Source organism: Equus quagga, chromosome 5 (genome assembly GCF_021613505.1).
Source record: "Equus quagga isolate Etosha38 chromosome 5, UCLA_HA_Equagga_1.0, whole genome shotgun sequence".
Classification (NCBI taxonomy): domain Eukaryota; kingdom Metazoa; phylum Chordata; class Mammalia; order Perissodactyla; family Equidae; genus Equus; species Equus quagga.
Window position 1 is genome coordinate 50080871 of NC_060271.1, and position 22787 is coordinate 50103657.

The following is a 22787-nucleotide window of genomic DNA, read 5'->3' on the forward strand; positions in this document are numbered from 1 at the left end:
CTCCCTTCTGAGAACAGAATCTAAACTGTACATCCACTGAATGCCATGGCACAGCCTAGTCACTGATCATCCCTTTGGCTATAACCTGTTGAAAGCATCTGCTTAAGTAACTCTTAAAACTAGCCAAGATGCCTTAGTCCTACAATCTAATTAGTAAAAAAAAAAAAAAAAATTTGGACACTAATATTATAAATATCTTATTATCTATATCTTATTTATCTACCTATTATCTCTAAGTATCTTAAAATCACAGAATTTTACATTATGAAGGTCATTTTACAGACAATGAAACGGAGGTTCAGAGAGGTGGACCAGACTCCAGGTCCCCTGCTCACAAGATTACAACCGAATTGCAATACCAATTTCAAACACGTGAGAGGAGGTGACAGGGGCACCACCACACTTCACAGGTGAGGAAAATGAAACTCAGGCAGTCAAGGAACCAGACAAGCCCAGTGACTTGGTGACTCCCTCGCCAGTCATTTTCCTGCACTTGGAAAAACACAGGAGGCATTCAATCAATGGTCCCAAGTTGCACCTACCCACCGTGTAGTTTAGAAGAAGAAAAGCGTTATCATCAAGCATATAACAGATGATTATTTATTCTCTAACGAGCCCCCTGGATTTCACGTCAAGAACTGTTCTGTTTCTGAAAGGCCTTGGAGCGGAGAAGGTCCCCTAAGCAGAGCAGTCAGTGGTCAGCTGTCCTTCATAATGTGGCAAGTTTATTTCAGACGCCCACTCAGAACAAGCTCTCCCTGTGTATCTGGTCCCCTGTGCCACTTCTGACCACCTGGATATTGAAACGATCTACTTGTGAAGTTACTGCCCACGTTCCCCTGAATCTCCTCAATTGCCCCGTGAGGCAGGCAGGATGGGGGTCTCCATTTACAGACACATTAACTGCCTTATCCCATAGCAGTTTCTGAGTTTTGCTCTTTCCTTAGCAAAAGGGTTTGCACATACCATCCCACCCCAACGGACGACAACTGTGCCTCCTTCCGCCAAAAGGTTCCAAAGAACAGTCTTCCTATTTTGTAGCCTTGCCATAACTACCCCATGCAGAAGTACCGTGTTCATAACCCAGTACCCATCAAAACTCAACTTGACTTCATGGGCTTAAATAGAGAATTAAAACGTCACCAAAAAAAAAAAAGGAAGGAAGGGAGGAAGGGAGACCGCCTCATTGTTTGGCAAACCTAGCCTAAGTCTCATATGAAAACAAATTTTCTACTTTGTCATCTCAAAGTCACTGTGAGTCAGGCAGAAAAGTCCATAAAGCCCCTTCTTCAGCGGGCTTTGCTATAAGCCTGACGAACTGTGGCCGTTTCAGCAAAACTCCTGGAAAGGTTTGTGCTTCCCCCTTTCTCTTGACCAAAAGCCACAGGTGTCCCTTGATGAAGAATGGTAAGCCCACACCTGCCCCAGCAGTTCTTAGTACTGTTTGAGGATAAAATAAGAAAAAATATATAAAACCACTTTGGAAGCCAGCAGATGCTACTCAAATATAAAGCACTATTATTAATTTTAATCCTCTCAAAAGATTCACCAAATCCTCAATGATTTTAATAGAACTCTAAAAAAGCTGAAAAAGAAGAACATTCTGGAATGTCTTGATTCATGATTACCTAGATCTGTGGTTCTCAAAGTGTAGGGACCACCATGACCCTTTCATGGGTTTGGAAGGCCCTCTCTTTTCAATTACATCTCTGTGGGAGGCCATATTTTCTTTCTTTATTTTATCTAAAATAATATATTACAATAGGATGAATGCAGACACAGATATGAGAAACTGCCCTTTATTAAGACAGATATTAATAAGATTTGCAAAAATGTAATACACTGCCACTTTTCCCACCAACCTTTTGTCATTTATGTTTATTAATATTATTGTGTATGAGTTTGTTTTTTAAATTAATAAATATTAAAAAATTTTCTCAGCTTTATTTTCTACTACAGTTAATATTGATAAACAAAGGCTCTCTGGGGACCTCAGTAATTTTTAAGAGTGTAAAGGGGTCACAAGATCAGCACATTTATCACTGACTTGTTTATACTCATTATACTACAGACTGTTTATATTCAAATAGTCAAACAGAATTAGAAAATAGGTAGACACATTATAAAAACAAGCATATAAGTTTTTTCCCACACACGGGAAAAATAAACTAAGTTTTAGAGATAATATAATATGTATTTTTGAAGAGGTATTCCTTTTAATAACAAGGAGGAAAAGAAAGGAAACAGAACTTTAGAGGAAACTTTCAGAAAAAAAAAGACCAACAACCTCACCAACCTAGTGAGCTGTTTACACTTCCCTTTCCTCTCGTCTTTGACCCTCCAGCACTACGTACTTTTTTTAATAGACTACGTTTTAGAGCAGTCTTAGGTTCACAGCAAAACTGAGCAGGAAGTTCAGAGATTTCCCACGTCCCCTCCCCAAACCCGCAGCCCCCTCACAGCGCCCCACCAAAGAGGAACCTTTGTCACAGCTGATGGGCTATGTTGACCTGTGTGAGTACAGTTGATTTCTGCCTTTAATACTATATCTGACAGAAGGTACTTTCTAAAAGTACGAATGATAGTTATAGCTGTCAGTTAGAATTAATTTGCTAATTTTTCAGAAAAGAATTTTCACGACAAAGTGTGGCTGACAAGAATACAGATGTGGGAGAACAGAGATACGTGAGCGCCTTTAGCGGACACTCCACCCCGGGCTGCCGTGACTGACCGCGCTGACCAACTTCCACATCACCCGCACACAGGAACCTGAGCCTGCCAGACTCAAGCGCCTCAGTTACCAAAGTACGTGCAACAAATATTCTGGCAATAAAATGCAAAAATGTGTAAATCTAAAAAGCATCCTGAGAGTTCACTCAGTATTTCAGTTATAGTATAATTACAATGGCCCAGTTACTCTTGTTAGGAAAACAAATGTGATCTGTGGCAGTACTAGACAGAACGGATTAACCGCAATAGACAATCAGGTCACTTAAACTCTCCTGAACCCTTACATGACAAATTGGGGATTTATAATAATTTCAAGATTCCAACTTTGAATGAGGTCAATAATCTTACAAGAGTTGGTCTAAATACTACTTTGCACTATTTTTTTTTAAACTGCTAAAACCCATTTAATAATATGAATTAGACTAACTTTTTAGAGTTAATGGCATGTTTTATTTACAAATACATATTTGCTAGTTACACAACATACTTATTTATTCATTCAGTCCTTTAGAGACTGTATTAAGAAACCCATTTAGCCTACTTCAAATTGTTGGTTGTTAAACATAACAAAAATGTGTATCTTTATCAACAGTCTGTAATTCAGTTTTTCACTGTTTCCTTCAACCCAATCCTTATCTATGGGAAGTTTTAGAGCATAAAATTTTCGTATTATACATCCTGACAATGAGGACTCGAAACCTCCCTCTTGTACTACCTAATGAAAGCCTGCTACTCTCAGGAGCCTACTGAAGACAAGGACATGCCTCCTCCTACTTGAAAGGTGGCATTTTCCTTCATATCTGCATTTCACCCCCGGCAGTCTACAGGAGGGGTCACCCACCTGCCTGCTGACGCAGCCCGGCGGCAGCAGCTCCCCAGCCCCCGACCCTCAGTCACCCTGGGAAGCCCCTGCTGAAAGTCGAGCAAATAGAACTGTAAACGGTTAGTGCCCAAGAGGACTAGATGTGGAAGAGGGGAGTTCCAGGAGAGGGGACACTTACAATTTCGCGTAAAAGTCACAAAACTCCTTGTAGACTTTTACGTCACTGTGCCTGCGCTGCAGCTTGGACACAGCCCTCTCGTCTTCATTGCCATTCGCCTGGTGGACACTGTTAAGGGCTGTCTGGGGGATTTCTTCGTTCTCTGGGATGACATAGGGGCGCGCCCTGCCCGGGAACGCCATCTGTGGGTGCTTGAGAGCTCGGAGCCCAGGGCAGAAAGTAGCAGGACAGGAGGTGGAAAAACAATATCCAGGCGCCCCTGCTTCCCCGCCAGGGTCACTCCCACTGTTCCCACACACGTCAGCCCCAGGCTTGCCAGGGTCGCTCCTGGCCCTTCACGTTAAGAGCTCCAGCAGCAAAGCAGTCAATGGGCGTGACAGTCCTGATTTACTGAGGTATTCTGGAAGCTCTAGAAAACATTCCACAGCATGGTGGCAGTCCTCGCTGGAGCGGCCTTCCCGGCAGACTCTGTCTACAAATGCTACTCCAGGGACAGAGGACTGCTGGGTAAGCTCCCAGAGAAAGAAATAGCCATGTCCCCTGGGTATCTGTCCCCAGGCTTCATCAACACTAACATCATGCTCTCAACTGTGGTGGGCAGAGGAATCTCCTGGAGAGCTCGAAGAACACCCCCAAGCAATTCTGTGTTTCTAACAAGCTGTCTGGTGTGGTTAACGGTGCTGGCACACTCTGAGGGGCATAATGCCCAGGGCATGCTTGCCAGCTATGCCCTAGGCTGCCTTCCCCTGGGAGTCTGAGAGTTCCCAAAATTAAGAGCTACGTTTGACTTTTATTTATCCTAGTACTTGGCACATAGTAAGAGTTCGACACTGTTCAATAAATGGACACATGAGGAAATAGGAAAGAACTGGAGTTTAGTTAGAACTCTTTCTATTTGACCCCGCCGAATTCTGTCTTAGGGGAGTCAATGTTCCTTGGTCTTTATCATGACTAAGGATGCCACTGGCATTCTGCTATACTCACTCCACACTACTGCCGTCATGTAACAGTATCAGCTGTGAAGGTGATGATGATGCAGTTTCACTGGCAATACAAGGGTTCAGAGTCTTCTCAAGTTTCAGCCCTTTCAGCACCAACGTACCACCCCACAAACACCAAGGTACCAAGGGGCACTTGAGAAAGGGAATCTTGAGAACAGGTAAAAGTTACACTCACCAACAGAGCAGATCGCACCAGACACAGGAGAGCCATGAAATCAATAGCAAATAGATAAAATGTGGCTGAGGCTCTTGAGCCCTAACTATGAATAATGATGCCCAAGTGTTAGTAAGTGCTTACTATCATATCCCGATAAGGTAGGCATTATTTACAGATGAGGAATAACTAGTAAGTAGGTGAAGACAAGATTTAAACCTACGTAGTCTGATTCTAGAGCCTATATTGTTTACTATGTGAGAAAATGGTTAAAGATAATTTCTGGAGAGCAAAAGAGGTTAACTAGAAAAGATCAGGTAGTGGATACAACATGGTACTAGAAACAGAAAATGAGATCTAGTCTTCTCACTCTGAACCTTACAGAACTCAGAGCACAGGTCAGAAACTCAAAGGCTGTGGATCCTGCCCATGTCTGAGGCCTGTGGCTTATGGAACAAGAGACTCACCGTTTTTTAATAGGAAAGAAACACCCTCATGTTTAATATTTTTTTAAATGACCACGGGGAATAGAGAGAGGAGGCAGCAGGCATGGAAACACACACACACACACACACACACACACACACTCGGACTCTGAGACCAGAAGCACAATGCACTGAATTAGTTTAGGTGGCATGGCAGGCAGTGCGGAGCCAGACAAGCCTCCGGCCCAGAACACTTCTTCCCTCTTAACCTGACTATGTTCTCTCTAGTCACACTTCTACTTTACCTAAGACACTCCTCTTTCCAAAACTCAAAATCAAACTTTATTTTAATTATCTTTAAACTTCCCTACCTTGGTATACAGGGACTCAGTCCATGAACATAGGGACTTCCCCTCCCCGGGGAGAAGGTTCTAGACAATGACTTGATGGTGAAAAAGGAGGAAAGAGGCCCACCACCACTATGTCTCTCAACAATAATCCTCCCAACTTGCCAGTTTACTATTAGCTTTCAAATAGAGTTAATTTATCCTGCATTAAAAATAAACAAGGGGACAGCCCCGTGCGCGAGTGGTTAAGTTTTGCACGCTCTGCTCCAGCAGCCCAGGTTTTTGCTGGTTCGGATCCTGGGTGTGGACCTAGTGCGGCTCATCAAGCCGTGGTGAGGCAGCGTCCCACATAGCAGAGCCAGAAGGACCTACAACTAGAATATACAACTATGTACTGGGTGGCTTTGGGGAGAAGGGGGAAAAAAAAAAGAAGGTTAGCAACAGATGTTAGCACAGGTGCCAATCTTTAAAAAAAATAAAATAAAAAATACTTTTTAAAAATAAATAAATAAAATAAACAAGACTTATATTACCTTCTCAGAGAGCTTAAATGAGCTGCTCAAAGTCACACAGCTAGTAAGTGGAATGTCCCAAGTTCAAATTCAGACATCTGCCTCCAATGTTGTTGTTTGTTTGTTTTTTACCTCTTTGTAAAATCCATCCCTTACTGGTGCTTCCAGGAACTGATATATTTGTCCATGCTAAAGAAAAAAGCTGTCAGGCTCCACTTCTTTATTTTCCTTACCTTATTCTCCTTACCATATTCTTTACATTTCTTAAGCCATACTAGTTCTAGTGATTTCAAATCATGTTCATTATCCTGCCAGAAACATGATCAGATCCAAAATATTCAGCCACACTGAGGTAATGCTACTTGGAGACACCAACTTACAGGGCAGAAGCCCTGTAAGCACAGAAGCCAGCCCTGTAAGCACAGAAGCCAGCACTGGGAGACTCCCCTTTCCCTTCAGTTCATACTGCATCAAGGAGCGCTGCAGACATGTCTCTACCTTTCCCTTCAGTTCACACTGCATCAGGGAGCGCTGCAGACACATCTCTACCTTTTCGCCTCTCTTCACATGCCAAAAATGTAACCTCCACGGGGGTAGGAACTTTGTCTTGCTCGTGCTGGTGCCTGAGAGTCATGAAGAGGCCACCACTTTGCAGATGCACAGTAAATTGTATGTTGATGAATGAAGTGGGGTGAATAACCCATCTACTTGATCTAGCAAACCATGGAAACAACGAAAGCAAATTAGCTACCAGTCTGCTAAGCACTCTGAGTCAGCAGGAGATCTAAAAATGTAACTATCTGATTTACTTCATAACTGGTTTATTTCTACCAGACAGAAAAGTAGAACTAAGAAAAAGCTAATGGCTCCTGAACATATGACACAATGAAGTCTCTTTTCTGCCAAGGAATTAAAAATAATGTGAAAGATCTACAATCGAATTTTTAACTTTTTATTTTGAAATAATTATTGAGTTGCAAGAAGTTACAAAAATTGTACAGAGAAGTCCTTTGTACACTTCACACAGTTTCCCCAATGATTACATCTTCTGTAACTGTAATACGATATCAAAACCAGGAATCTGACATTGGTACAATGCATGTGTATAGGTCTATATCATTTTATTTTACAAGATTGGCCCTGAGCTAACATCTGTTCCCAATCTTCCTCTTTTTGCTTGAGGAAGATTGTCACTGAGCTAACATCCGTGCCAGTCTTCCTCCACTCTCTGTGCGGGGTGCTGCCGCAGCATCGCCTGATGAGCAGTGTGTAGGTCTGTGCCTGGGATCCAAACCTGCAAACCCCAGGCCACCAAAGCTGAGCGCACGAACTCAACCCCTATGCCAAAGGGCTGCCCAAGGTCTAAGTCATTTTATCACATGGGTACATTCATGTAACCATCACCCCATCAAGGTATAGAACTATTCTATCACCACAAAGATCTCTCTCATGTTATCTCTGATAGTGACACCCACCTTTCCCCACCCTGCCATCCTTGACCCCTGACAACCACTAATCTGTTTTTCATTCATGTAGTTGTAATTTAGAGAGTGTTACTGCCATGGACTGAATATTTGTGTCCTTCAGAATTCACACGGTGAAGCCTATCCCCCAATGCGATGGTGTTTGGAAGTGGGGCCTTAGGAGGTGAGTAGGGTTACATTAGGTCATGAGTGGGGCATTAATCCCTCAGAATGGGATTAATACCCTTATAACAAGAGGAAGAGACACAGAGGACTCTCTATTGACCATGTGAGGATACAGCCAGAGGCAGCTGTCTACAAGCCAGGACGTGGATCAGACACCATGATCTGCTGGTGTCTTGATCTTGGATCTCAGCCTCCAGAACCCTGAAAAGTAAATATTTGTTGTTTAAGCCATGTAGCCTATGGTTTTTTGTTTTTTTTTTTTTTTGAGGAAGATTAGCCCTGAGCTAACTGCTGCCAATCCTTCTCTTTTTGCTGAGGAAGACTGGCGTTGAGCTAACATCCATGCCCATCTTCCTCTACTTTATATGTGGGACGCAGCATGGTGTGCCAAGTGGCACCATGTCCACACCCAGGATCCGAACTGGCAAACCCCAGGCTCCCGAGAAGTGGAACGTGCGCACTTAACCGCTGCACCACCGGGCTGGCCCCACCTATGGTATTTTTGTTATAGCAGCCCAAACTAAGACAGTTACATAAATGGAATCATCAGGATGTCACCTTTTAAGGTTGGCTTCATTCACTCAGCATAGTGTCCTTGAGATGCATCCAAGTTATATATATATATCTCAATAGCTTGCTCCTTTTTATTGCTGAGTAGTATTCCATGGTATGGACATAACACAGTTTGTTTAACCATTCACCCATTGAAGGAGATTTAAGTAGTTTCCAGTTTGGGGCTGTTGTGAATTCAGCTGTGCATAAGTTTCTGTGTAAATCTAAGTTTTCACTTCTTTGGGATAAATGTCCAAGAGTGAAATTGCTGAGTTGTAATGATAAGCGTATGTTTAGTTTCTTTAAGAAACTGTCAAACTTTTTTCTAGAGTGGCCATATCATTTTTACATTCCCACCAGCAATGTATGAGAGACTCAATTTTCCACATCCTTGTCAGCATTTGGGGTTATGATTATTTTTTATTTTAACTGTTCTTATAGGTGTGTAGTTTCAATTTTTATTATGTATATGTATTAAGTTTATATACATGCAGATTAGTACAAAAAGAAGTCAGAAATATCATTCCATTAGATAATTGCATGGACAAGGAGGAAAAAAAGAGTAATAAATGTATTTGGGAAAAAATTCAAACACTACCTTGAGTTATTTGTGACAAGTAAAATCTTTTAATAGTTTGTGTGTGAATGTATGTGTCCTCCTAATCTTAACTGTCCCTTTGATGAAAGTAAAGAGCTTACTAAAAGAATGATTTGATTCTTGGTCAACAACAAGATATTAGGTTGAAATTAAAGCAAAACTGTTTTTGGTCTGTGTTTTGTTTCCCCCAGTGGCCTGAGTACAGCCGGCTCATGGTTCGTACTGCTGACAGAGCCACTAGAGGACGGAGCTCGAACAGAGGACACTCCCTCACCCCCACCGCTCAGCCACTAAACTGCTCCGCACCATCAACTAAGTCGGTTCTATGGTGTCCTTCTGCTAACTCACATTAGCGCTGGAAACTTACATGTATTTATTTTTAAAGTATGCTTTTTTGGTGAGGAAGATTGGCCCTGAGCTAACATTTGTTGCCAATCTTCCTTTTTTTTTCTCCCCAAAGCCCCAGTATATAGCTGTATATCCTAGTTGTGGGTCATTCTAGTTCTTCTGTGTGGGTCGCCGCCTCAGCATGGCTTGATGAACAGTGCTAGGTCCACGCCCAGGATCCGAGCCTGCGAACAACTGGCTGCCAAAGCAGAACACGCAAACTTAACCACTTGGCCATGGGGCTGGCCCCAGAAACTTAAATTTAAATTTAAAAATTCTCTTATCTCTTCAAGTTATACTATTTAAGAAATACTGTATTAAGGGGAAGCAAGCAGGAGACCTTCCATTTCTTTTTGGTTTCCTCTATTTCCAGTTAGGACTATGTTAATGAGGGTGCTTGGCACTCAGTAATCCTAAACAGAGCTCTTCAATAAAAGTCACCTGGATATGAATCAGTTTTATGGTCACAAGTATCATATATACTATGTAAATATTTTTAAAATGTTTAATCAATCAGCATAACAGCATTTATATGGATATTAAGACAGATTTGTGGCTCTGTCTCTTTGCTTACAATTTTGCCAGATCTCATTTTTTCCTCCTCTCCTTTCTTCTTATCACCAAGGAATATCCTGGAAGCTGGGAGAGAGAAGGGAAGCTGAGGTTCTAAAAGAAGAAAAGATGGGGCATGAAAGAGCCCAGTCAACTTCCATCACATATCTCCTTCCCATTAGCCTCTCCCTAGGAGCAAAAGACACTGACCAGCTGATTCTCAGAGAGAAAGTGTCAGGGAAGAGAAATTGTTTGCACCTCACACATGCAACTTATGCTGAAACAACAAAGGAACTAATACAGTGAGGGTTCAAAGTGAGGGTGTTTTAGGGCTAGTGGCAGCACGAATGGGCTGTTCTTCCTTTAGCAACTTTTTAATTAATGTCTGTAGCTTCTTAAAAAGTAAGTGCTTGCATTATTCCACTGTTTACTTACTTGTATTATTTTACATCATGACTGAACACATGGAACTTTTACTATGTGCTCATGATGCTAAGGCCCTAAGGGGGTACCTAAGAAGTGCCTGTTGAATGAATAAACAAGAGAATACAAGCCTCTGTTTCTGTGAGTATACAGTGTAGGTGGGGACACAATATAGGGACATACATACATGGTTTCTTCCATTATTCAAGCATGTAACAATGCAGATTTCTGCCTCAGTGCCCAGTGCTGAGTGAACGAGGCTGGCTGTGTGCCCTAGCACCTGAAGAAGGGTCAGTCACCATGTGGCAACTGAAAGGTTAGGTGGCACTCTTGGCCCAAAAGGACCACAGAGGAGAGGCAGCGGGTCTATCCCTCCTGTTCTCCAGCTGCCTTAGAGCAGAGCTAAAAGAAATGTGTGTTATTTTTCAAGGGAGTAATTTGAGGCCAAACAAACACCATTGCTCAAGTTTTATATCTAGGCATTGCATTACTTTTAAACCATTTTTGACACTTAATAATGTCACTCTAAGAAAGTAAACAATCCTTTAAACAATCCTTTTAGACTACGATTGTAACCATGAGAAAAATATTTATTTTAATTTCCTTGATTGAAATTACTGCTAACACTACAGTGGCAGCAAAATACCTCTTGAAATAGGGTGGGAGGCTGCATTTAAAAAATATCAAAAAAGCCAGTTTTGTCTGAGTAGTGGGCTGTTGGGCGTTTTGGCTGAAGAACTAGGGTTTCCCGAGGCCCGTGACTCCTTAAGGGTTCTTCCCAAGAGGTCCTATAATCTGATTAACCCTCCTCATCACCATGGCTAATTTGGGTCTTTGGGAGATCCCGCAGGACAGGTCTGAACCCCAAACATCCCTTAAATCCATTCAGAGTAGAGAGATTTCTATTTCATAAACTCAACGTTTTCTGAGCATCTCTGTGTATCAAACTCTATCACCTACTGACTGATCTACTGTGCAATGTCTTAGTCTTAGTCTGTTCAGGCTGCTATAAAAAAATACCACAGATGTGGCTTATAAACAACAGAAATGTATTCCTTACAGTTTTAGAGGCTGCATGCCCCAGATCCAGGCGCCAGCACAGTGGTGTTCTGCTGAAGGCCCTCTTGCGTTCACAGCTGGCACCTTCTCCAGGTCCACACATGGTGCAAGGGGCTGGGATCTATGTGGAGTCTCTTTTATAAGGGCACTAATCCTGTTCATGAGGGCTTCATCCTCACGACCTAAGCGCCTCTCAGAGGCCCCACCACCTAATACCAGTTTCACCATATGAATTTTGGGGGAACACAAACATTCAGACTATAGCAGGCAGGCTCTGAGACCCAGCTGAGTGCACCTAATAGCTAGTTAGATGCCAAACCACACACAGCATATCTGATGTTAAGGTGACCACTCCAGGGTCCCGTAAAGAAGGCTGCAGGGCTTCAGATTCTGTCAGTCCAGCTAACTCTGTGATTACAGCCAAAACAAATTCCAACCCCGACACAATACACAGCCAAAGATAAACACCTACTTATAGATATCATACCAAAAAACTGCTATTTCCAGGAGCTCAAACACTTAAAGTCTGGATATAATCATGAGCATGGCTGCCAGAATCCTAAATCAACTTTTTAATAACTAGTATTTTTAAATTAAAATTCCCTCAAAGAGCAACAATTAATTATATGCATCACTACCAAATATTTCATCTATGCGGTTTTTTAAAACCAAGGTAAACATTTTGACTAATTGACTCTAAAACATGGGACTCTGACATAGGAAGAAGGCAGGGCTAATAAATGTTTCACCCCATTCCACAGATAGATTTATGTATGTGGATGGCTAAACACTCAACAATAACTACTAGAAAGAAGCTTCTCCAACTTCAGTCCAAGGCTTCCATGAACACTTGTTGTTACGAACGCCATCGAATGGATTCCTACTGCTAATGGCCCTGTGGACAGCAGAGTGGAGCCTTGCACAGTCTTTCCGTGACACCCTCTCACCTTCCGATGCTGTTATCAGACAATGCTCCGCTGCTATTCATGGAGTTTTCATGGAAAATTTTTTGGAAGTGGGTGGCCAGGTCCTTCTTCCGAGTCTGTTTTAGCCTGGAAGCTGCGCTGAAACCTGCCCACTGTGGGTGACCCTGATGGTATTTGAAATCCTGGTGGCATAGTTTTAAGCATCACAGCAACATGCAGCCACCACAGTATAACAAACGACAGACGGGTGGCGTGGTTCCCCAAGCAGGAAATGAACCCAGGCCATGGCAGTGAGAGTGCCGAATCTTAACCACTAGGCCACCAGGGCCGGCTGCCATGAATACTGGATATTCAAGTTGAGATGTTGGTTGAATTACCATATGGCAAAATGAATTATTTTCACGGTGATTCGCCTTCCTACTCAAATGGAAACTTTAATCTGATTTTTCCTTACTACTAAAAACAAAATAATCATGATATGCAAGCAAAAATAATGGAGCTGGAAAGTTCTTTCTCATTTCCCAGCTATGAGGACAAATGCACTGTGTTGTCTTTCAACAGACAGTGAGCAAAGAAACAAAGGTTGGCCAGAAAAGGATATGGAGTCGCAATGAATATGCCATTTTGCCTTATCTGTTAAAATTGTTTCCTAATCCTTGACTGCATAGGAACAAAGAAATTACTCGTTACAACAGGGACAAGAGAGTCAGAGAGAAATAAGGTGCACGCCTACTCACACCAACTTAAAACGAAGAAAACTGCACGCTTGTTACCTGTTAGCACTTGTGCTGCTCACTGGGACCACAACCAAAGCTGGGAAGATCCTCTTCACCTTTGTCAGAATAGGTTAGAGACTGAATGAAAACTTTATCCCCTAACAAAGGTGGAAAGAACAGACTGCAATGATCTCCCTCCACACCATCAACCATCCTTCCCAGGGCCTCCGACTCGTCCCAGCACTCAGAGCAGTCCTGCCATGACAAGCAGGTGGGAACAGAGAAGGCCGCATCTGAGCATAACACCCTTGGAAACGAACCTACCTGAAAGCGAGAGACGATCATTAGTGCCGGAGATGGGGATTTACAGAACCACAAACCCTGTGATATTTTAAGAAGTGGGTCTGTATCCCTCGTAAGGAAAATTAGTGAAACACAACTCAACCTCAAGCTGAAAATTTTCAGGAAGTAAACTAGCAGGCACACTTTTAGTCTTAAAATCAACAGTTAAAATACAGCGTTTGTAGTAAAAGAGGATGAAGTAAACCTTCCTCCTCTGGTGTCTGAAGGAAAACTGTCCCGCTTCTCGAAGCCCACAGGCAGAAGAGCAGCCACTCAGGAACCATCGGGTAGAGCGCACAGGGGGACAGCAAGCGGCTGTATGCTGCCTCAGGCCCAGAGGGCCTAGACACTAGACACATCCTCATAGCGCTCCGCAGCTCAGAAACCCTCTGCTCGCAACACGCACAAATAGCTGCAAATACACAGTTCAGTTACTCAATCTTAGCCAATTTAATAACTACTGACAGACTACTTAGAGGCCTATTTCTTGGTTAGTACCTCTCTCTGGACGATCTTTAGAAAAGTTTTCCAACATTACCCAACCAAGAAGTACCCATCCACAAATGACTCAAGTGTGTGAAGGATACGGAGCTTAGGGAAGGGGAGGGAGAGAGACTAAAATAAAGGTCATCACAGCATCCTCTCCTTTCTCCATGACACTCTCTCTAAGATTAACAGGTCTAACTTTATCCAGAGATATTCCGAACCATCTGCAGAGAAAAATCAACAGAGTGCAAGACTTGGACACCTTCCCCTCATCACTCAGACACAACAGAGCTGACTCGCTGCCTGCAACTAGCCACCTAGTCTCTACCAGATGAAGACATTCTCATCACATGAGGCAACCCACCACAGAAAGAAAGACACAAAACTAGACTGAGAAAGCAGCAGAATATGTAGCAAAAAGGCAAAATCATTAATAGCAGAAAACCAAAAAATGATTTGAACAATGGGGCCACCTCAGTTTCTGTCGCCCCATGTGTGAAAGTGCGAGTACTCTGGGACAGGATCACTGAATTGCAGTGTTTTGTTGGATAAGTTGAATTCCCATATCCCCATCAGCTCAAAAAGTAATATAGTTTATTACAGAAAATTTACAAGAGGCAGAGAAGAATCACGCATATTCCTGCCATCTGGTGATAAGCACTTTAACCTTTTGATCTCTGTTCCTTTTAAAATACATGTATGATTTTACATACAAACAGAATTGTTGCAAGGCGCTCACTGGGCACCCTGTTCAGTGGATAAGGAGTGGGTGAAGATTTAACACTGCGTTCCTCACCGCAAAGGTGCTCCTTACCTCCTCAACAATACCATGAGCCACTGAACATAAAAATTCCATAGTCTTCATACCAAGCACCCTCCCCAGAAACTCAGACAACTCAATCTAACTCATATCTTTCAGCACGACTTTCTCTTCTCAGAAAAAATAACTCACTAAACTATCATCACTGCAGTCCGAAATCTATAAGCTCTCTCACAAACTTCCTCCCACTGGATTCCCACAGCGGCTCAAATAAGCAGGGTGTTTGGTCAAATGAAGAAACATTCTTAAAATTCTCTCATACGCTGGGCGATTTTCCCTGGCCTTTTAAACATCCTCACTGGAAAACGTCTCTGCAGGAGTTCCTCCATTACTCAAATCATTTCTCCCTGTTATTCACATTGTGACCCACTAACATACATTCTCACGCCTAAACATCTTTTAAAAAGATATATTATGTCCTGACCAAAATAGACAAATTTGAGGAAGGCTTGTCTTTCATATATAGAACAACAGTATTTTTAGCTAACAGTGTTGACTTAAGAGAAGCCCAACTTATCAGGGAAATCCTACTAGCGTATTTTGAACTCCTTATATGGCTGTGGTGGCCACAGCACCACACTCTCTGGCTCTACACGACATTCTTATTTTAGTTCTGACTCAGCCAGGGATATCTCACTGAACACTGACCTTCAGCTAGGTTGTAGAGGAAGTCAGTGGGAGTTTTCATTTTGTGACTAAGCTTAACATGAGGTCTACTTTCCTTAATGATAAGGTAAAAGAAAACCATGAGAATTTCAGTATGGGAGGATAGAAAAAAACATTTTACCCAAGTCAAGTGAAAACAACTCTTTCTAATTTAAATCTACATAAATTTAATTGGCAGTTGTTTTCTTTTTAACGTAGAACATGATTTCATGTACATTTTACTGCATTAAGTAACATTTAAAAATATTAGGATCGAGTAGAAGAACTAAATTTTTGTGTGTGTGCACTAACTTTAAAAAGGTTTCTTCTCTTTCATTAACTTCAAATTACGTGAAGCATATACAGAAGGGCAAGGAATTGTTTTAGCTACCATGACTTAGATTTCCCCTTTAAGAATGCCAAAAGTTGTCGAAATGACATAAGGTCACAGGAGGCCTGACCACTGGCTGGTGTCAATGTAATGATGTCCAGCCCACAGCTAGGGCTTCAGTTTCTCATCTTCTGCATGTTCCTCCTCTTCTGGCTCCTGTCCTCAGCCCTTCTCTCTCCCCATAGAGCTCACCATCCTCCGTCTCAGAATGAAGCTTGGGTTTTGAAAGCACTTTACAGGGTTAGGTAGGAAGCGCTCTGTTCAATCCCTTTAGCTCTTCTCAAGAACATGTAGTTTATAAATCTAGAAACAACATATAAAAGTCTGGTAATTATGACTGCAGACAGACCCTTTCATTTCCTGGAGGAGTACTGTTGGAGTATCTTTGGTGGGCCACCTATGGAGTTCCCGGCTGCTCTGTGAACGCAGCCTTCTCCTTTACCCGCTGGCCCTGGTGCTCTTCAGTAGAGGGTGCTGAGGAGACCGCAGGAGCAAAGGGTTCTGTGTCCTGCTCCTGCGCTCCCCGGCAAGCTCCTGGGTGCAGGGCTCTCTCTGGCACCAGCACCTGCAGCACACTCAACTGCGTCAGTGTCCAGTGGCAGCCAGCTCTCCCGGCAGCAGCCCCTGGTGGTCTGGCAGCAGGGGCTTCTGGCTCCTGCAGTGCGTGGCAGCCCGCAGCACACTGGCCCCTCTGTGGAGGGCCTCAGGTGACACCTCAGCTGACAGCCTTCCCTGGCACCCTGGAGGGAGGGTGTCCTACAAGGTCAGATTTCTAGCAGGCTACCATGGTGCAGCGCCTCAGTAACTTCTCTGCCATCCAAGAGTAGCGTGTCCTGGGGTGGGGAGGGGGGCTCCTCCTTGGGGCACTGTCTCAGCCCTGGAGGAGTGGCTGCTCCTTATAGCTGCTATTCTCAGACTCTTCAGCATTCTCCCCACTTTTAACTAGCCAACCCCTTATTACTCCAACTCCTGTTAGAGTTAATAATTCTATCTATCTTTATATTAAACTTTTCTCATTCAAATTACCGTGTGGTTTTTCTCTCCCATCTGAACCCAGATCCACACAAGAAGCCAAAGTCAGAACTCTTTAATTGACTGCTTTTAGACCTCATGGGCCCTTTATCCAATATGAGGCACATCTCACTTAGCAACTTAAAACAACTGTATCTGCATTTGAAACTAGGAATGGATGGGAGGAGTGGATTATAAAATAAAGGACAGCATAATAAAATGGTCAGTTAGATGGGAGTCCAAGTCAGTCTACCCCATTCTTTGTTTCTCCAAGCCAGAGGCCACAAATGGACTCACCGTTCAACCTAGGACCAAGGATACGGCAGCCGCCAACCTCCCCCAGCCCCTCCAGTATAGACCATGCAGCTCCTTTCTGTTAGCACTCTGGTACACGGGGCGTGTTGGCGGCCAGTCAATCTGGGTTCCTACAATACTTCACACTGAGTGTTGCCCCAGGGAAGAGGCAAACAAGGACACATACCTCTGTTTCTGTCCTCAAGAAACAGAGAGGAGAATAAAGGAGACTTTAGGAAGCTCTTACTCCTCTTGAAGATAGAAGGAGGGTGATGAGGAGACCTGCATGCCTCCCGAGCACTGGCTGCACACCAGCACAGCTGGCTGGGGCATCCTGAGCGCCTCTCCTGGGGGTGCTATCCACAGTCTCTCCGTCAGGATCACTCCTGTGTTCCCCTTTCCATCATATTATTTCTGCTAGATGAGAACTAAGCAGCAGCCTGCTTTCTAAACAGTCCTTCAATTTCAGAACTCCTGTGGTGAAAATGACCGTGTGTACTGCTTAACACATGTGTGGTGTCTCTCCAGAGCTGCAGCATGACCGCTGCCACCTCTAGAAAGCACAGCTCCAGGAGGAGCTGCGAGCCGGCCCTGGGAGGGTTCCAAGGCTGGCCTCACATTTCTAAGCTTCTGTATCTTCCCAGGGGGATCAGGCAGACTCTAAAATGTAACACACTAATATTCTGAACAATTTCTGACTCAAAATGAGCTTTTAAGAGATGATACATTACCTTATTATCTCTTCTCTTTCCTCCTCATCTACCTCCCTCAATCCCCATATATATAAAAACTAAAAGGAATGGTGGGCATCATGAACTAAGATGAGAGTCCCTGAAAAGTGAGTGCTGTGTGAAGGAAGGCAGCTGCCACAACAGAGCAGAAACCAGCCCTGTAGCCTTGTAGAAGATGTCTGCGACCCAAAACAGGCCAGTGACTGCCTGACTCCACGGGAACCGTCTTTGCTCAGCCTGCTTCCTCCCTCTCCATCCCTGCAGGACTCCTTGAGGACATCGCTCCCTCCATCTACTCCTGGAGCTGTGCCTCTACTCTGCCACAAAGAGGGGACAGCCACCATCCAGTTCCCAGCTCAACCACAAACTTTCAAGAAATACTATTTCTAAACAACAATGTGCAAGAGAGAATCAAGAAGGCCTGGGGAGAGATAGATCTCAGGGAGATGATTTCAGTTACCTTTGTAATTGAGGTGCACACACGTACACATACATGTGTGTCTTTTAAGGTTTAACTACTTAAATAATGTTTTCTTCTAAAGATTGGCACCTGAGCTAACATCTGCTGCCAATCTTTTCTCCTCCTCCCCCTCCCCCTCCCCCTCCTTCTCCTCCACCTCCTCCTCCTCTTTTCTTCCCAAATCCCCCCAGTACATAGTTCTATGTTCTAGTTGTGGGTCCTTCTGGTTGTGGCATGTGGGACACTGCCTCAGCATGGCCTGATGAGCGGTGCCATGTCTGTGCCCAGGATCTGAACCAGCAAAACCCTGGGCTGCTGAAGTGAAATGCGAACTTAACCACTCAGCCACGGGCTGGCCCCTAATTACTTTGATAATATTAAAGAAACTTAACCCTTCCTGAGTGTAAGGCAAGGGGCCTCCCTGCTCCAGCCCTTTCACAGACAGAGCTGAGTTTCAGGGTAGGTTCCAGGGCAGGACAGCAAATGCGCACCTGGAGACTCTGTGCCGATCCAGTCCTTTAATCCAAACCTTTAATCAAGTGCAGCAAAGCATAAAACAGAACATGTTCTTTTCATGGCACAAACGAGGAAGCAAAAATGTCATCAAAACCAGCCTGGCACCAGGTCAAATCACTAAGCTGGGAAAATAGAAAGAATAACATAATTGAGTTTTCAGAGAGCTTAGAATCTAGTAGGAAAGCGAATCAAATGATGAAATGCTGAGAATGGTTCAAATAAACTAATAAAACCAAATGGACTGAACATAAGTAAAAGAGCTGTCTAACTCTAGGGATAGCATCTGTGAGGGATGTATCAAAAGTCCATGATTTAACTCTATTAAAAGCAGGAGTCATTTCTACTCCTCCATAGATAGCAATATTTTAAACTATTAGAGACAAATGACTACATGATTATTTATCCCTTCAGATAAAACTGCTCTGAAATAAAGGAAATAATTCTGTGTTAAAAGGATAAATTTAAAAAAAACTCACCAAATCAATTACTAAGAGTTAAGATGCTGGCAAAAGTGAAGGGACAGAAGAGTAAGAACAGTTCAAAAGGGCAAAACCAAAACTTTACATTGCTGTCATGATAAACATTTAAGGGTCCTACTTTCAGGAATGGAGGGGGTTAGGCTTAAGGGGAAAATCAGCTGGTACAGTTGTTTGTTTTTTACATAGTTCTATATTCTAGTTGTGAGTGCCTCTGACTGTGGCATATGGAACACCGCCTCAGCATGGCCTGATGAGCGGTGCCATGTCTGCGCCCGGGATCCGAACTGGCGAAACCCCGGGCCACTGAAGTGGAGCGTACGAACTTAACCACTCGGCCATGGGGCCGGCCCCTCACCTGGTACAGTTTATTACCCTGGGCACAAATATAATCAGAAGAACAATATCACAATGGCTCACAAGGCAATGTCAGCGTTTTCTCATCCAGTAATTTAATTTGCGTACTTGCTAGGCAGATACAGGCTGCCTCCTGGTAAAGGGCTCACAAAGAACTTGAATGAGGCAGCGTCCCTTCCCTCTTGTTGAACCCTTCCAGGTGAACACAGCCAGCCTGAGGCAGTATTCCCGAGCCTGGAGGCCACGACCTGGGGCTCACTCTCACTCTGCAGGAGCCCTGACAGGCAGGCCGTGAGTCACAGTTTGGTTCTTCAGTAACCTTTGCATTCCTGCTCACATTTTCAAAGCTGAAGTGCCAGAGAAAAAAGGCTGGAGGCTTTCCTGCAGCTCATTTACCACTCATTTGGCTCTAAGCATCATTTCGTGCCAAAAGGTCTGGCACCGTCTGACAAAGAACAAACCGTGCAGAACCACAAGAATTCTGAGCACCTGCTTCCCTTGAGTTTTCCTTCCTGATTTCACCCTACTTTCTGAGAATGTCCGGTGCTAGACCTTGAGACACCTCACTCCTCCAGCACTCAACTTCTCACAGGGCGTCTCTCAAGGGAGAGAAGGTAGCTGAATTCCAACAGATGAAATTACTAACACGGGTGCTTAGAAAGCGGAGCAACTAACTTTCTGCTTTTCAAACAGATGTGGTTTCCCAAATAATAAAAATAGAGAGCATTCAGTCACTTGATATTGAAAACGAAACACAATAAATCCTCCCTGAATAGCTCTAAGTCTGTTACCATCAGAACTCTCTCTCCTTCACAAATGGTGCTCAGTTGGCAAATGGGGAAACTCAAGCTCCTAAAATAAGTGACTTCAAAAGTTGACAACTCAGTGGTGACACCAGGCACTGGGCCTCATCTCTGCTAACCCGACTCTAAATAGCCATCTTAGGTAGCCCGCATTCCGTGAGCCAAGTTCACATTTTCAAAATAAACTTAAACTGTCCTACAAAAGAAACAAATCCATCTCTCCCCCATGGAGGAAGAGCAGCACTGAGAGATGTTCATGTTTCTCAGTCCAATCTCTTTTCTCCCACATTTTGAGACTTTCACTTTCTAGCAGTGTTAAGGAAACATTTTCCTTTTTCAGTACAAATTGTGAAAGTCTTAATAATTATAACAGGTAGACACCCTAGATTAAGATAAGGAGTTCTATCTCTTTCCACCCTCCTCCTCCCACCCACCTGCAAACTACACAAGCCAGAGCCAACACTGAAATCCGGGGTTGGTTTCTATGTCACTGGCAGGCATGTGACTGACAGCAGAGGGAACTTCACGGGGCTTTGCTGGATACCTGACCAGCGCTATGATGTCTGGCATGAGGCACAACCACTAATAAGCCCCAAATAAATGATAAATTGTAATGTGATAGTGACATAAGAGGGAAAAGTTAAAATTGTGCCATTCATCAAGACACATATAAAAAATTTTTAAACTTTGATTATTGAAGATTTCAAACACATATTAAACCAGTGAGAATAGTGAAATGAATCCCATCAAACCCATTACTCAACTCCAAAAGTTATCAAATCATGATCAGTTTGTTTTACCTATTGCTCAACCATAAAATATTCTGAAGCAAATTCCATTCGTCATATCATTTGATCCATAAATTCTTCAGCATGTAACCATGACATATAATTTAAGCTCTTATTTCCTACAGGTGTATAATGTAGCACAGTGAATTCTGAAGGAGGCTCAGTATAGAGATGCTTGAATTTCACTGTTTCAAAATTAGAGACTCTTAATTGGAGGCAGGCTGTCCTCCCCTAGCTTTGAAGTCATGCTCTCCTGGGCAGAGATGCCCCAGCAGCTGCCACAGGACCAGACGAAGGGGACCAGGAAAAGAGTCCCGAGTCTAGCCACCAGCCCTTCCCTTCCCACAGCACTTCTACAGAACATTGTTGCTTCTGCTTTATACAACAGTCCCCAGGAAAATCCTGCCTGGAAAAGATGATTCTTTTAAAAGCTTTTGACTGAACCTTCTACTCCTTTTCTGAGATTCTCAAATGAAAAATTTGCTGTACAATTGATATCTGTATTATTTTTTGGGGGGGTCTGTTCTCGTGACAATCAGAAGTTCTAAAAACATTGATTGGTTTTCTGAAATGGTCTGATAGTTCACCATTTCTATTATGAATGAAAGTTAAGTCACTGGTATGCACCAGTTTCAAACGGTAAGTGAATCAATCTCACTCTCTCTTGGTCTATATACATCTCAGGAGACCACGTAGGCTCCGTCATAGAGAGGAATCTTGCCTGGAAACAGTCCTGTAAGTCTTTCTGTTTACAAAGCTGAAAGATTACAAATTAGAAGCCCACACAAAAGCTGTGGTCTATTTCTAGTTCCATGCATACTCATACTTCTTCCCTATAATATTGTCATTTCTTCATTCCCATTACCTCTAAGCAATTAGAATTTTGACAATAAAATGTACCATTTCATCTCAATACCATTGATACTGCCTTATTTAAGTAGTTATAATAGCAGATGGCAATACAGACATGTACAAAGATGATAGCAATAAATTTCTGCTGAATTGCAGTTGGTTATGGTGGCCAAAAAACCTTTCAATATTGCCTTAAGCACATATGATCACAAAAACATTGCTTTTTTAAAGAAAACTTTATGAAATAACAGCTATAATTTTTATCTTCAAAAACGAAAGTACTGAAATTTCTCCCCACATTATAAAATACACCAAAACATACTGCACTACTTCAATTAGATAACAAGATCCTCTGCTTTGAAGGAGGGTTTGGAAAGAGGTATAGTCACAATTTTATTTTTTAAATCCTCATTTATACTACATTCTATTATCTTCTAATGGCTGTAAGTTTAGCTTGGAAAGAAAAATCCGAATACTCTATTCTAATTCCACTGCCTCTTCAATAGATGATCCAAAAAACTGATTTCATAGTTCATCTCATTCATTCACAAATATTAACTGAACATTTACTAGTTACATTGTACAAGTCACTCAATGAGAGTTAGGAAATGACTCCTAATCTGGATTTGATAGTCACCTTTCCACAGATGCTATCTGAAGCCATGAATACTGAGGAGCTTGGGGAATATTGCAGCAACAACAAAGGGGAAATTGAAAAGCAGCAGCAACTAATAAGAAAACTAAGAAAAGGCAGCACTGGGGAGATAAAGGAAGAGGAAATTT

At 42.9% G+C, this 22787-nt stretch overlaps 1 protein-coding gene across 7 annotated transcripts in view; it reads right to left on the reverse strand.

The window, feature by feature from the left end:
• LIMS1 (LIM zinc finger domain containing 1) overlaps nt 1-22787 on the reverse strand; it is a 158494-nt gene that overhangs the window by 26871 nt on the left and 108836 nt on the right. For 2 of the 7 annotated variants that reach the window (XM_046661350.1, XM_046661351.1), the window contains exon 1: nt 3732-3964. The exons of 4 other annotated variants lie outside the window; for them this stretch is intronic. In XM_046661350.1, the coding sequence (XP_046517306.1) occupies nt 3732-3913 (182 nt within the window). In that variant the 5' untranslated portion in view covers nt 3914-3964. Of the gene's footprint in view, nt 1-3731; nt 3965-22787 lie in introns of those variants that run through there. One more of the 7 variants, XM_046661352.1, reaches the window with a different exon arrangement.